The sequence below is a fragment of the Mustela nigripes genome, chromosome X, assembly GCF_022355385.1.
Source record: "Mustela nigripes isolate SB6536 chromosome X, MUSNIG.SB6536, whole genome shotgun sequence".
Lineage (NCBI taxonomy): Eukaryota > Metazoa > Chordata > Mammalia > Carnivora > Mustelidae > Mustela > Mustela nigripes.
This window is the reverse complement of record NC_081575.1, coordinates 97714535-97729220: the sequence shown is the minus strand read 5'-3', so window position 1 is coordinate 97729220 and position 14686 is coordinate 97714535. Positions and strand designations below refer to the sequence as shown.

General features: G+C 39.6%; 1 protein-coding gene across 1 annotated transcript in view; it reads right to left on the bottom strand.

Annotated features, from left to right (window-relative positions):
- Window positions 1-14686, bottom strand: part of DMD (dystrophin) — a 1970015-nt gene that overhangs the window by 52662 nt on the left and 1902667 nt on the right. Inside the window, exons 68-73 of the mRNA XM_059385278.1 lie at window positions 12611-12722; window positions 11155-11291; window positions 10401-10439; window positions 5737-5802; window positions 4535-4600; window positions 1743-1901 (exon numbers count right to left, since the gene is read on the bottom strand). Coding sequence (XP_059241261.1) covers window positions 1743-1901; window positions 4535-4600; window positions 5737-5802; window positions 10401-10439; window positions 11155-11291; window positions 12611-12722 — 579 coding nt within the window. The remainder of the gene's footprint in view (window positions 1-1742; window positions 1902-4534; window positions 4601-5736; window positions 5803-10400; window positions 10440-11154; window positions 11292-12610; window positions 12723-14686) is intronic.

Sequence of the window (14686 nt, the reverse complement as noted above, 5' to 3'; positions counted from 1 at the left end):
AGAGAGAAATCACAAGTAGATGGAGAGGCAGGCAGAGAGAGAGGGAAGCAGGCTCCCCGCCGAGCAGAGAGCCCGACGCGGGACTCGATCCCAGGACCCTGAGATCATGACCCGAGCTGAAGGCAGCGGCTTAACCCACTGAGCCACCCAGGCGCCCGTTGCTGTATTCTTAAAGTTAGGTTTTTACCGAACATTTCCTGATTGCCCCCTAAGTATTCACACGGTACTAGGTACTCCAGGGGACCATTTGCCCCAAAAGCATTCACTGTTTTTGTTAGACTGAGGAAATGGGAATAACAAATAAAAAGGGAAACCATTAGAGAGTTCTCTGAGAAAGGTTCACATGACCCAGGGAACACAGGCAAAAGATCGATTTACTTCCAAATGTCGGGATCTAACAGTGCTCTATGGAGAAGAATTATTCTGAGGAAGGTCACAGTTATGGAAGGAATGGCTGAGAAGCAAGCCTGAGCTTCAGAAAGTAGATGAGAGCAGGATGTATTCAGAAACAGCTGCTGCAGCAGCGTGGCTGAAACACAGGTACAAAGGAAGATAATGTTGTAAGAGGAAGTCAAGAGAAAATTCTGGAAGGTTTTAAGTGCTCAGCTGAAAAGCTTGATTTTCTCTTTTTTCTAGATGCAGAAATGCAATGAAGTTAGAATGCCACGAAGGGTCTTGGTTCTGGAAATATATACAATTCAAGTCAGTATGGAGGATTTACTGGAGGGGTGAGAAAGAGAATAAAGAGAAGCCATCTGTATAAGGAACATGGCCACAGGTCAGGGGTTTTAAGAGTGGGACAGAGAGCAGTGGTGGCACAAAGCAATGGATGAATGGCAGTTTGCTTTTTCATTCTGATGTGACATGTTGCCCCAGGGCACCAGTTCTCAGGCACACTGCACTCTCTAGATTCACAGGTCTTGGTGCCTTGGGCTAAACCGAAGAGACAAAGGTTCTCAACTCCCACAAATTTTGAGCAACTGCTTCTTTAGAGACTTGCCTGGTAGCATTTGTCTAAAGAAGGTACGGTGAGTCACAAGTGGTCATATGGAAAAGCCTTTCTTAACCAAGAGGCCTGTGATATAATAATACATGTGACACAAAAGCCGATGTCCAATGATTTCTATGATCCTGACACCACACAGTAGCCCCGATTTTTACATCTGTGTCCTCTCTGCCGTCATTGTGCATCTTCTCCAGGCTTTTCACTTCTACGGTTTCTATTTTTCCGCGAACATCTTCCGGAGATGATGACTGACAACGGGAGTTGTCTCACTAATGTGCTATGATGGCGAGCATAAATGATGTCCATGTTTGAGGATGGAAAATAAGATGCATGAATTCGTTCCCAGATCAGACCAAGCCAATGAACCTACTTTCTTAAATGCTTTGAGGCAGATAATACGGCCAAATATATGTACAAATCATATAATCATGAAATTAAAGGACTTGCTTTGTTCTTAAATTCTATTCTCAAATATAAAAGCAAAGCCTCTGAAACACATGCAACAAATCAATCACCACCATTAGCATTAATTCCTCTCACCCCTAAATTAGGACTTCATTTTCTTCTTTCAGGTAACAAAAAAGGAGAGAGAGAGAATCTGTAAATGGAGCTAAACAGATTATTGTGGAAAACAATTAGACACAGAATGACTCTAAGTGAAGATTCCTGGCGCTTTTCTATGTGTGCACGTGTATGCACTCTGCATACCAATGACAAAGCTAGAAAGAAAACTCACCTGTTTTCTTCCTCAAGATCTGCTAGGATTCTCTCTAGCTCCCCTCTTTCCTCACTCTCTAAGGAAATCAAGATCTGGGCAGGACTACGAGGCTGGCTCAGGGGGGAGTCCTGGTTCAAACTTTGGCAGTAATGCTGGATTAACAAATGTTCATCATCTCTGGAAAATAAAATCAAAGGTTTTGTTTTTTTCCCCCCTTATTTTGCTCTGGGGGTCAGGGACTCGGGTGTGTATTTTAAAATAGAAACATTTGCTCTTAACCATTAATTAGACCCTTTTTCCTGTTTCTGAAGACATTTTGATATTTTGAGGTTGTGATCTATGATCTTATTGGTGACAATTCAAAGTATTTCTTGCTCAGATTTTCAAATGAATTTGATTGGCCTATTTACATGGGTAAATGAGTAGCAGAACTATGGAAATACTGGGACTCTATGTTGACCATTAAACCAATAGTTAGCAGATATTAAAAGACATAACAATGGCTCTATAATGTTTATGCTACCAAGCCTGTCAAGATAACCTGTTTCACTAAACCCATGCTCTTATTAATAATGACCAGGTAAAAAAAAGACTTACAACCTTTATAATAATGAATATTTTCTTCAGGGGAGGACAAAGTGACCACAAAGTGTTGCTTTGCTAAGCGAGTTTGAACTTACAAAGCCATTGAGGCAAGATGGTAACAATAATGAAACTGGAGACAATTGATGGTTTCATTCAATGATTGTTCAGAGAGAACAACAAAAACTGGAAGGAAAAAAAAAAAGCCACTGGGATGACTAATTAAAAGAAGACTGAATAACTCATTCTTTAGAATAGTTTTAAGGACTAATCTTCAGGAACAAAGAAGCAAAGGGTTTACATTTGGGGAGGCAGCTGCAATGTTTCCTTAAAACTAGAAACACTCTAATACACAGGAGAAATTATTTTCTAAATGTATTGCCCCTAGCTCCTTAGAAGCCTGTGTACATCTAAGTTTTAAGAACTTCATTCTGTTCTTAATGAGAGGCTAAAACTCTTTGTTTCTCGTTAGATAGGAGCAGGATGGTATGTTAATAGTCTCCTAAGTCTTCTGAGTTGAAAAACAGTACAGGTATTTAGGGGAAAAAATCCTCCTGACGTAAATGATTTTGGTCTGTCAAGCCAGGTAACTGGTCGAGAAGTGAGAAGTTGTCTAAAAGTAATTATCGGGTGTTAAAAACCAACATTTAAGTGAAGTCAACCAATTCCCCAAACATCTTCCCCAGATCTGCCCCTAAAATGTCATGGTTTTAGCATCTAACATGGAGTCAAAATGGATTTTAGGTCCTCAGAATGAGCTAAAGCTAAATTTCATTTAACAATTGTAAAAAGATGTTTTACTACTTATTATCCCTCTTCCCAAATTCTGAAATTTTATTGCAAGAACTTGCTGTGGCTAATTACAACAGAGCTTTAATTAAATTTCTCTTACTGTTCTCTCAGGCGGGCAATAAATGGCAGCCATTATTATACAGATACAACTTAAAATAATTTGAATGTGCTAGAGCTTCTAATCACCAAAACTGGTGACACAAAGAAGCAAATCATTCAGTTGTTTCCATTTGGTTGATTCTTTGGCCGCATATTTTCCTGTCCAAGTATTTTATATACTAATCCTACTAATACTTATCCTCCTAACTGAGGAAGAGAATGTGTCACAATTACTTCTGTTTGGGGAAAAGGTTGTTTTTGGTTTAAGTGACTCAGTCATATACAAATGACTGTCAACTTGATTCAACATTCACCTTTGCAGGTGATCACCTTTATCTGCCAGGATGATTTGTTCTCAAGTCCTCCATGACATGCCATTCAGATGCTATTTCCCTCAGCCTAATCCTTACAGAAGTTCTTGCCTCACTGGGTGTGACGCTGGGCTGCCACACTGAGACATAGTGAACTGACCACTCATTCTTCCCTTTGCCCAGATTCTCCATGACAAAGTGGTGAGACATCCGTAACTTAGCAAAGTAGAGATACTCCTGTGCTTTGACTAGAATTTTTTTCCCTCTCTCTCTGAAGTTATCTATTCGTTTAGTAGGATAAGCTTCTTCATCAGTTCCCTCCACCTCAGGCCCTGGGTTCATGGCACTGTTCCTCTGCATTCCTCATGGTGAACACTTCCCCAACTCGGTAAGGAAGCCACTGTTTCCCTGTTACCATTTCTAGCATCCTGCTTTCTCTTTCCTTCCACTTGACAGGCCTGGCTTATCATCCCACTGAACAACTTCAACCTATATTTGTACCCTGTCTTCTGAAATCCTTCACCAGACTGCCTCACCTGATTTAGCTAACAATGATGCTAAATCACAGAAATTTACTGCTTTGGATCTGTGAAGGAAAAGGCCCAACTAACCTACCAGATGGGAATACCAGTGCAAACATACTAAGATTATATGTCTGCTTCCTGAGTGGAAAAAATACTACTTAGCCATCACTTTAAAAAATTAATATCCAATCCCTTTAAATATCTGGCAGGTTTGGTCAAAGATTCACCATTTTGTATAATTTCATTATTTGAGCCTATGCAACTTGGTATTAAATAAGGCCCACTGTTTTTGCTACTCTGGAATACCAGTCATGCCACATTTTGGATGAGCTCATTCCGTGTCAGGTGGTTAAGAGTCAAAGACAAAAAAGTCAACGAATGGCTCCTTGAAAGATCAAGTGAGTCTAATGCTAATTCCTATCTTCTGCCCTACCCTACCTCTACAGCCCTCAAAGCAATTTCATCGTCAGGAACATTTTGTAAAAAGAGACAGGATACTTACATGCTCTCATTAGGAGAGATGCTATCATTTAGATAAGATCCATTGCTGTTTTCCATTTCTGCTAGCCTGATAAAAAACGTAAAAGCTCATTAAAACTTATGTGATTTCTTAGAATCTATTCAAGACCTAATCGAACATTCCTGAAAACTAAAGGATAAATCATGGCAAGAAGAGAAAGGAATCCTTCAAATTAGAGAATGTGTGTGTTGCCCTAACCATCTGAGGCAGTGAGTAGCGGACGACAGCTAGTTTAGTAGCTTTACATTTACGCTCTAAATTAGAAGGGAAGTTGTATTTGGTTCTTCTTCTTCTTCTTCTTCTTCTTCTTCTTCTTCTTCACAGATTGATCTTGCTTTCACTGAGAACAGGCCTTTGTTTTTACAAGAAAAGCTTCCCTAACAACAAATACACTCTGTTCCTTCACTACCCCCTCCCCTTTTAAGACAATTAAAGCTTTCCCCTGATGACAGACTTACAGAGCTAGTTAATGCTTCCCACTGTGGACAAACACCTTAGCAGTTAGACTACTGATAAAGGATGGACTCAGAGTAAGCTCTCTGAATAGTCTGCCACCAATTTTTACCTTCAAAAACCTCCTTCCCCTCAGACAATAATAAAATCTTCTTACCACTTAAAAAATAAAGAAGTTAACCAAACTCTTACAGACTTATTTAACAAGCATAAGACAGCTTACAATTAGCAATTCGGTTTTTAAGCATAAAAATTCTCTGAAACACAAAGAAGGTGGAACCAAAAGTTGCGCGGATTAGGAAAATTAATTATTCTCTTCTTTACAGCATATGATGTTAAATAAGCACGCGAATGGAAAGCCAATGTTTTCATATGCTCTAGAGAACGTAGTATCATTTCTTCACCCGTGGATGGCTGGTCTAGCAGTTTTTCTAAGAAGGTGAGATGATTTCTAAGCCAAGTCTTTAAACGTGCTCCGTATGCAAAACATAGCAAAGCTATCAGAAATGTTTAAAGGCCAGGGTGAGGGGAGATTGTTCTGGACTAATGCTCTTACTGCCCAAAACAGCATGCAGTGGAATGGCATGCAAGTTAGAGGGCAAGTGGATTAGTAGAAATCAGACAAGATTGGGGGGAAAAAAAGAAAAGGTTTGTTTCAAATGATTATAGGTTAGCTTTCCTTGGTTAGTTATTTCAATCAATATTTGCCTGGCATTCAACTAGTCTCATACCTGCTAGCATAATGTTCAATGCGTGAATGAGTATCATCGTGTGAAAGCTGAGGGGACGAGGCGGGCCTATAAGGCAGAAAATGTGATTAGTCACAGATACCATCCGTTAATGGAGAAAAAAACCCCCACCACACAGTCATGTTATATACATGGCCTAAAATGCTTTTGTTCTAATGCTCTGGATAATGTACACATTTGGCTGTTCCTGTATCTTAGCTATATCATCAAGTATTTTAAATCCAACTTTGAGAGATAATTTTTCATACTTTTTTTTCCCCCAAAGCCATCAAAAGAGATCAAAATCTTCTCTAGAACGTTTCAATTATAGAAAAGGTTGGGGGAGATGATCTCTTTGTGACATTTTTCCTCCTACCTTGTCATGTCTCACATCCTATAGTTCTGAGACTGTGTTGGCACTAGGTGGTTCAAGATTTTAAGTGGTTTATCCCCCACACCATTTACTAGCCGTTTTCTTATTGAATGGAAGCTGTACATTTGCTTGGTACATTTATAGTCAACAATCTTAGTTCCCAGGAGGCCAGACCAGGACCTGTTAAGATTCCACACACTGAGATGTCTCAGTCTGTGCCGTTTTGTAAGGAAGCAAAATATCCATCGATTTAGTACGATTTAGTAGCAGGACCATACTGCTACTTCATAAAATAGAACTGAATGACCCACAATGATACTGTGATGTTCTTAAAAAAGAATGGCTAAATCCAATAAAATGTCACAATATCTGAATTATTTATCATCAGGGATACTGTGTGCTAACATACAGAGAAGAAAACCAGAGGGGAGCGTTAGCATGAAAAGTCTATATACTTTTAGGATGTAAAACCCTACCTTTTTTTTTTTAAGCTCCAGAGACTAAGTTGTTTGGTCAGGTTAATATCCCCCCCCACACACCCTTTTGTATCTGATCTATTAATTACCCTTGAAGTTTTTATTGTATCTTTTGGATTAACCTTAGGGAAAAAAAATCCATCTGTTCTGAAAACCAGTTTGGACTTGTGCTTTTTGGTCATAACTGGATTGGGCAAAAATTCTCTTCCATTTCTGTCCTGACACAGAAAGCCTTTAGGTAAAGGCACAGATCCAAAAGTCCACAGTACTGTATTCAGTGAGGACTGGTTTAGCCCAACATCCAAACAGCATTAATAGACGTGGTCAAAACATTAAGAACACATCTGCTTTTACTTATATGGGGGGAAAAAACCCCACGTAGTTACTACCTAGGCTTACCTAGGAAGTGTGCTAGAAATCCCTACTTCTTAAAGAAGACACACAATCCTAACATGATTACAACACAGTATAGAAAACAACTAGGGAACTGAGGTCTTCCCTGAGAGATAAATGTCTTATTTACGAAACCAGTGTTGTCTAGGTCAAGTGTCACTCTAATCCAATTTGTAATGAACTACAAAGACCTTTAAGCTGTCAGGAGGAAAACAGGGATGGCCACTGAATTTACTAGGCAGATCCAGAGATTTCCATGTGAATCTTCACTCTAGTCTGGCAGTGTTCACCTCATTTCTTAGAACCACGGCATAGTGCATTATTAGAAAAATGCTATGGTTTTTTTTTTAAATATTCATTGCAGGTCAAGGTCATTTTGTTCTTGGAGTATTTGGTTTATAAACGCTGTCTTCTGGAACAAACCAGTTTTCATTTACATACTTCTTTCTTTTTCTCATTTATATACTTCTCATACGCTAAACGCCCACCAGGAAGAAAATGTGTGTTTTCCCTGCTAATGGCTGCCACCTTGGTAGTGTATAGAAGAAAGACAACCTGAGACCTTTGAGCATAACTCTACCAAGAAAACTAGGCATGTAAATCCAAAACACTTTGGTAAAATCTTATACAGAAAATATTATGCAGCTCTTTAATTCTTAGCCTTGAGGCTAATTCCATGTGATTTTTCTTATTAATGTACGTAGCACCTAACACAGCATGCCTGAGCACAAGAACTCCTAAAACCAGAAATTAAAAAAAAAAAAAAAAGAAGAAGTATACTAACAGAGGTACCTATTAAAACCAGAAAATGAGCCAAAAGGGAGCACTATTCAGAGAAGGATCATTTCAAAAACCAAGAATAAGTAGAAAACCACTTAGTCCAGAAACAAAACTAAATGTGAAGCCTTCTGAAACACTTTTCCAAAAGATGGTAAGAGCACTGCTCTCCCTTTCTACTTCCTACACACGAAAAGATATACCCAGAAGGATGAGCCCTGTTATTATTAATGGCCAATTATGTCCCCACCTACCACCGGTTTCTCTTTTGTGAAAACTCCATTAATAAGTTTTCATCCGTTTAAGGTTTCCATGCAGACTAGCTCAAAGGATACTGTTCGTCTGATTTGTGGGCAAACCATAGAAAAGGTTCAGGCTAGATTTAGTTTTTAAAATAATAGGACAAATACAGGTAAATAAGGGTTTCTGCTAAGAAAAAAACCAAAGATCTGTATGTCAGTCAACGTTCTAATTCTGTGATCCACATAAGAATCTGTTAACATCAGAGGGAACCCTTGCAAAATTAAGCCACCTCAGGACCTGGTGCTTCTATCTAAACAGGAGAGCTCTGCAATAAATTTTATAAATTACTTAAAAGCCCCTGAACAAAGACTTTAATAAAAATGCAGGCATTAAAGAAAAGGGACTCTTGTTTGCTGGGTCTGGTTTTCTTCCTCAAAAGGATAATTTCCCACTATTTCTGAATAATCAGACTTTTTTAAAAAAAAAGGCAAAGTGATTTTTTGTTTTAGTTTTTAGAGGAAGATATTTTAACAAAGGATGTTATTAACTTGAAAGCTCTTCTAAGTTGAAGGCAAACACCCTGTACTTAAAATAAGTGGCATTACATTTTCTAACAACAAGGCAATAACCAGGTTAAATGCCTAAAACTGTTCATGCCACTGGATTAGCATCATGGTACGTCTGTGATTTTACAGAAACTAGAGAAATCTTATTTCTTTGACTTAGGAAAGCTACAATATGTGCTGAAAATAAAAATAATCAGGCAGTGGTATTTAAAAAGGAAAAAATGGGGGGGATATGAAATGAAGGAGTCCAGCTCATGGTGGTAATTAAATATTTATTTAAAGAATAAAGAATATGCATAAAGAGCCTATTAAAAACATAAGTGACATTAAAATCACTTGTCATGTTTTTTTCCTCATTAGTTCATGTTTTCAGTGAATGTTTTTTTTTTTTCCCCATTCAAGGAACCATTAGTCTTTGCTTATTATTTTGCGTTACCTCTATCCATGCATTTTTAAAGTAATTCTGTAGCATATTTGCCTTTTGGATATTTCGACTGGCTAAAACTTATTCTAACACAGAATAAATCCATTCACTTAGTGAGGATTTCAGTCTATCAGTTTGTTTTAAAGTTTCTCATTTAGAAAAGGTTTAAACTTCGCTAAATAAATAAAACTACCCAGGTTAGGGAAAACAATTACCCTCGAATAGAAAAAAACAAAAAATAAAACAAAACCAAAAAAACCCCAGAACTGAATCTAAATAATTCCCTTTGATGAGTAAAAATATCAGGTACAGGTACCATATCTTAAAATTAAGGGGCACAATAATGCAGCTTTAACAAAGAGAGGGATGCCTTATATTCCTTTTAGGCCAATAAAGACTTAAAATAAACCTCAATTAATAACTTGCATTTATCACTATAGGATTTTTAAAAAAGGATATACTTTAAATTAAATTACATGGTAGAATAAAAGAGACCCAATAAAAATAAATTGAGTTCTTCTAAATTGGTCATTTCCCTCTCTACAGAATAGAGCTGTCTGACTTTAAATAAATATTTTAATAAAGTATGTACGCTCTGAGATAACAAAACTGTTATAAAAACTCCACACAATGTAACTTTAAAAAAAATGCATGTTTTGTTTGCTAATATATAAATCACAGACTCCCCAGAGTTTTCTAATAACATTATAAACTCTAAGATAAACCAATTATCTGCTGGTATCTAATATTAGTATTATTAATATACACCAATAGTGTATAGTACACTTTCCTTCCAGTGTAAATGTGTAACTAGTTATGAGCTGAATATTTAGTTCCGAGAGGAGAGCAAAGTGAGTTTAGTTCAAAATTGAGAAACTCATGTGTGTAGATTAGTCCGGTAGCATGATAAAAAGTACACACGCCTGACTAAAATTATTCCATCAAACTCCACATCACACTGTAAAACAAATCCAGCTGATTTCTAATGGTCCACTTGTAACAGGCCCTAAAGAACAAACCATTATCCTTTCGAAGGTCCTAAAGTACTGAATCTCAAAAAATATGACTCAAGAATGTTATTATGCAATCAGAGGAGCTTATCACGGAAGAATATGTAAACCCATCTTTCAGGAATAGAACTAACAACCCATTTGTTTCTGTGATGACTGATTCCAAGTCAGGATGTCTGCTGGTTAAAACCTGACCAGGTGGGGACCCGGAAACCTCACTCTGATTCTCCTGATCTGTGGTAGATGGCACTCTCAACGTCTTAACCGCGGGAAGAGAAACGATGACATGAAGGAAGGGAAATTAATGTGTCCCTCAAAGAAAACGAAACCAAAAGAACAAAAAATTGTCAAATCAAGCAAGCAAATGTGGCAGTGGTAGCAGCCCCCTTCAGCAGAAGTACTCACGCAGAATCTACCGGCCAGAAGTTGATCAGAGTAACAGGACTGCAAAACAAAAAATGAGGTGGTGAAGAGAGACACAGGCAAACTCAGCCACTAAATAAATAAATAAATAAATAAATAAATAAATGTCAATTAATTAAAAAAAAATACTGAGAGGTCAAAATAAATAGAAACTAACCAATTAAGTATGAACCATGGAAAGCGACAGCCAAACAAAGGTGGAGAGTGAGGTGACAGAAAAACAAGTGTGCCACTGCCATCCGTTATGGAAAACACGAGAAGGTTGCAGAGAGTTGGAGGTATCATCATTTTGATCAAGAGAATCATTGCTACTTACTGTGAAGAAATTTCCTGTGAATGTCTTTTCTTTCAAGGAGATAAAAGCGACTAGGTATGACCACACAGATACAGAAAGACACACGCCTAGTGATTTGTGAGGGAGGAAAACCGAAATGAAAGACTGGAATCACTCATTTGTAAACAGTCCCATATTTCTTCTAAGGGAATTAGTAGCTGTCATGGAGTTTCTTTCCCTGCAAGATCAGGTTTCACTTTTGGAACAGGTAATTGTCACGGGACAACTAACGTGGGAAAATGGCAATTGACCGTCAGCTTATTTTTCTCTTTTCGGCTAAAGGAAGTCTAAAGAAAGAAATAGGAGAGACTGTTTGCACTTGGGAGTGAAGGTGGGTGTTCAGCTGAGAGGAGCTTAAATATATGTCAAATGAGAGACTGTTTTGCGCTTGCCACTACTCACGTTTCCATGTTGTCCCCCTCTAAGACCGTCTGCACTGGCAGGTAGCCCATTCGGGGATGCTTCGCAAAATACCTTTTGGTTCGAAATTTGTTTTTTAGTACCTTGGCAAAGTCACGAACATCTTCTCCCGATGTAGTCTGAAAGGGAAAGTGCACTGAGCTCAGACCCGTAAGGGTACGATTCTCAGGGTAAAAGACCACTCCAGCATTCTGCCTCAGCGCACTTGTTCCCTAACTGCAGAGACAGTGGGGGTCAAGAGCCAAGTCTATGGACAAAACCTGGGGCCAGGCCTAGCAGTTGCTAGCAGGGCTCACTTAGGCAAGTTATGAACCTCTCCAAGGCTTCCACCACCTGTAAAGTGGTGGCAGTAATACCTCAACAAGTTGTTAGGGCGAAAAAGTGAAGTGCAGGAACTACAAGGGCTCCTCGATCAAAGGGAGTTTGTAGCAGTCTTAGTAGTGACCTGAAGTTTGACCACACCTTAAGGTATTTTACAGAAATGATTCTGTCCACAGTGATGTCCCGTTTCACGCACTGAGTGTCATTCTATCTGGTGCGTGGCTCATTCTCCATCACCGAATGCCTTTGCAAGAGGATTCCAAGTGAGAAAGACAGTGAAAGACCTGGGCCATCGTTCTGATGCAGGAGAGAGAAAGAAGAGAGTAGAAGCTTCTCGAGTGCGTGGCATCCACCTGCTGATACTGCTACCACGCAGGGGGGATTTATGAAGTCAGGGGCGGGGCCCGCGCTCCTGCCCTTCCAGTAAGCTCCTAGATCACCCCAATGCCACGGAACAGGCAGCGAATACACGATACACGTGGTGGTTACACCCACGTGTGTCTGAGCACTGAGTCTATGTCCTGTCCAGGTCCATCAGCGATTCTTCCCAAGTTCTAAGAGCCACTGAGCACCTCCCCAAAACAAGATCTTGAGAGAAAGCTGCACCTTTAATTATAGAACGTTAGGCAAATTATGTAACTTCAAGACCTCAGAGCCCTCATCTGTAAGAACGGGATAATAATAATACCTACTTCACAGAGTAGTTTAAAAGGCAAAGGCACAGGTATATACATATGTATGTATACATACATACACAAAAGAGTCACAAAAAGATGTAAAAATAGAAGGCAAATTCCTAGCATCAGTTAAGCAAGACTGACTGAAAGCCGTGGGTCAGAGATTCAGAGGAACCCCACAGCACCCCTACCCCAACACCCAGCAGGCCCCATGGCCACACAACTGCTAGGGCTGTGCCAGATCAGGGTGAAAATGGCTTCCCGGCACCACCCCACGCACTAGGGATCGAGTCAAGCTAGAGGCCACAATGAGGAGTCCCTTTAGCCGGGGAACATCCAGGGAACTTAGAAATCCCAGCATCGCACATCATCTGCAATAGTGGACAGAAGTGAGGCTCCTTCCCGGTGAGCGAGCTCTCGCGGGGACGCATCTGACTTACCGGCGTGCAGTATTCCACCATGGGGTAGTGCATTTTATGGCCTTTTGCAACTCGACCAGAAAAAAAGCAACTTTGGCAGATGTCATAGTTAAAGTGCTTTAGACTCCTGTACCTGGTGAAAAACAAAAACACACACATATGTATTTCTTCAACTCAAACTCCCCAGTAAACTTCTTTGATAAACCTTCTTCCACACTGCCTTAATTCGGGAAACGGAATGCAGTGCTCATTAATCCCACAGGTAAGTGATTAACGTCCTCCATCTACATATCTCTGCTGCTTCTCCTACAGAATCAAAACATTTTGGCAGGAAGATCATCCTATAAACATATGGAAGAGGAAAGAAAATTTCAGCTCTCATTTAAGCTCCACGAGGAACCCTTTCAGATTAAGTAGGAAGATACTGGCAACCTTCCAGTCTTTTGAAGACCAAACAGAAGATGCTGAAAGATCTTCCAGGAGAGAGAGAGAGAGAGAGAGAGAGAGAGAGAGAGACGGATGTGCTGCAGACCCCCTACCCATTCTGGGGACAAACATTTTCCTGAAGCAATTATTTTCAAAACAATTTATCAAGAGGAAGCAATTTCATTAAATAAAGGCAAATGGAATTTAGTATTAATATCACTGAAAATTCATCTTCCTTTAATCACATTTTCTGATTGACTGGCATGATTCACCTTGAGGTAGTTACTTGGATGATCTCTTTTATGTCTCCCTCTTCAGAACTGCCTCGCCCCCCCCACTGCCACCACGTTACCCGCAAACGATAAGTGAAGCCCCAAGAAAAGACAAACCGAAGCTGGATGAAAGCAGCTGTAATCTCTAAGTACATACGCCCCCACTCTCAGTATACGCTATTATTTCCTATTCTCCCTGCCTTTTGCTTTCTTAGATAACAACACTAGCCAATTCAAATAAACATATTCCTTCTGCCACATATGGGGATGTGGGGGCAAAGCTACCTTTTTTAGATCCCAACCATCTTCTGAGAGGGGGAGGAGGAAAGAGAAGTGCCGCTTCCCGAAATAATCTAATTCGATAAGGGCGAAAGAATTAAAGGCAGCACCACTCTCAGATCTTCCAAAGCACTCCCCTTTTCTATGTTGTGAAGACTCCCCCTGCACATAAATCTCACTCGCTGACCAGGAGAGTTGAGAGAAGAAAGGTAAGTGCTGGAACACAGTCCTCTGTGGGTTCCCCTCCCTTTCTCCCCTGGCATCCTTCGTAACTGCCAGAAACCAGGAAGGCAGGCAAACTGTGTCCTTAGCGAGCACCGTCTACTCAGGGTTGTCGATCTAGCCTTTAGAACCCTCTAAGGGTTTCTGCAAAAACTTCTTGGTCAACAACATGATGTATGGAAGGACAGGAACACCAGGGGGAGAAAGAAGAAGGAATAAAAAGCACATGAATGGCATGAAGTAGATATTTGGAAACAGAGAAATAAAGCAAGTGTGAGCAGAACTAAAGAGTATTTACTCAGCTGTTAAGTGGGTTCTGCACAGGCACAGGCCATACAAATAGTTCACAACTACACGGCTAAGTCATTGCTGGGGAAACCCGGATGTTGAGCCAGATGTTGAAATACCTCATCATTTCAAAATCTGGATTTGGGATTCTTGTTCAGCAAGATTAATTTATCTAACAATATCCCCTCTCCCGCAAACAGGTCAACGAGGCTGAAGATTTAAGAGCCAACTGTTTTCCCTGGCATTTTTAAGAATATCAGAATAATCATCTGCTATGTGTCCTAGCTCTTTCACTTTTAAATTTATAAAGAACCTTTCCCTTTTTTAGCTGCTTTGTGAAATTTTCATTTACTTGCATACTTTATATTCCCTCAGAAGTTCATTAGGATACTATGCAAAGAGTATAATCAGATTCGCAGATAAAGAAGCACGTCCTGGGTTGCTTGAAACATTTCTTGTGAGTTCAGGGAACAAAAGTGGTACAAAACGAGTAAGAAACTGAGCTACCATGACAGGTCTCCCCAAACAGAATCATCTCTTAGTCTTAGAACCGATTCCCAGAGCATTTCTATAAACAGGACAAAAAAGAAAAGAAAAGAAAAAAAAACAT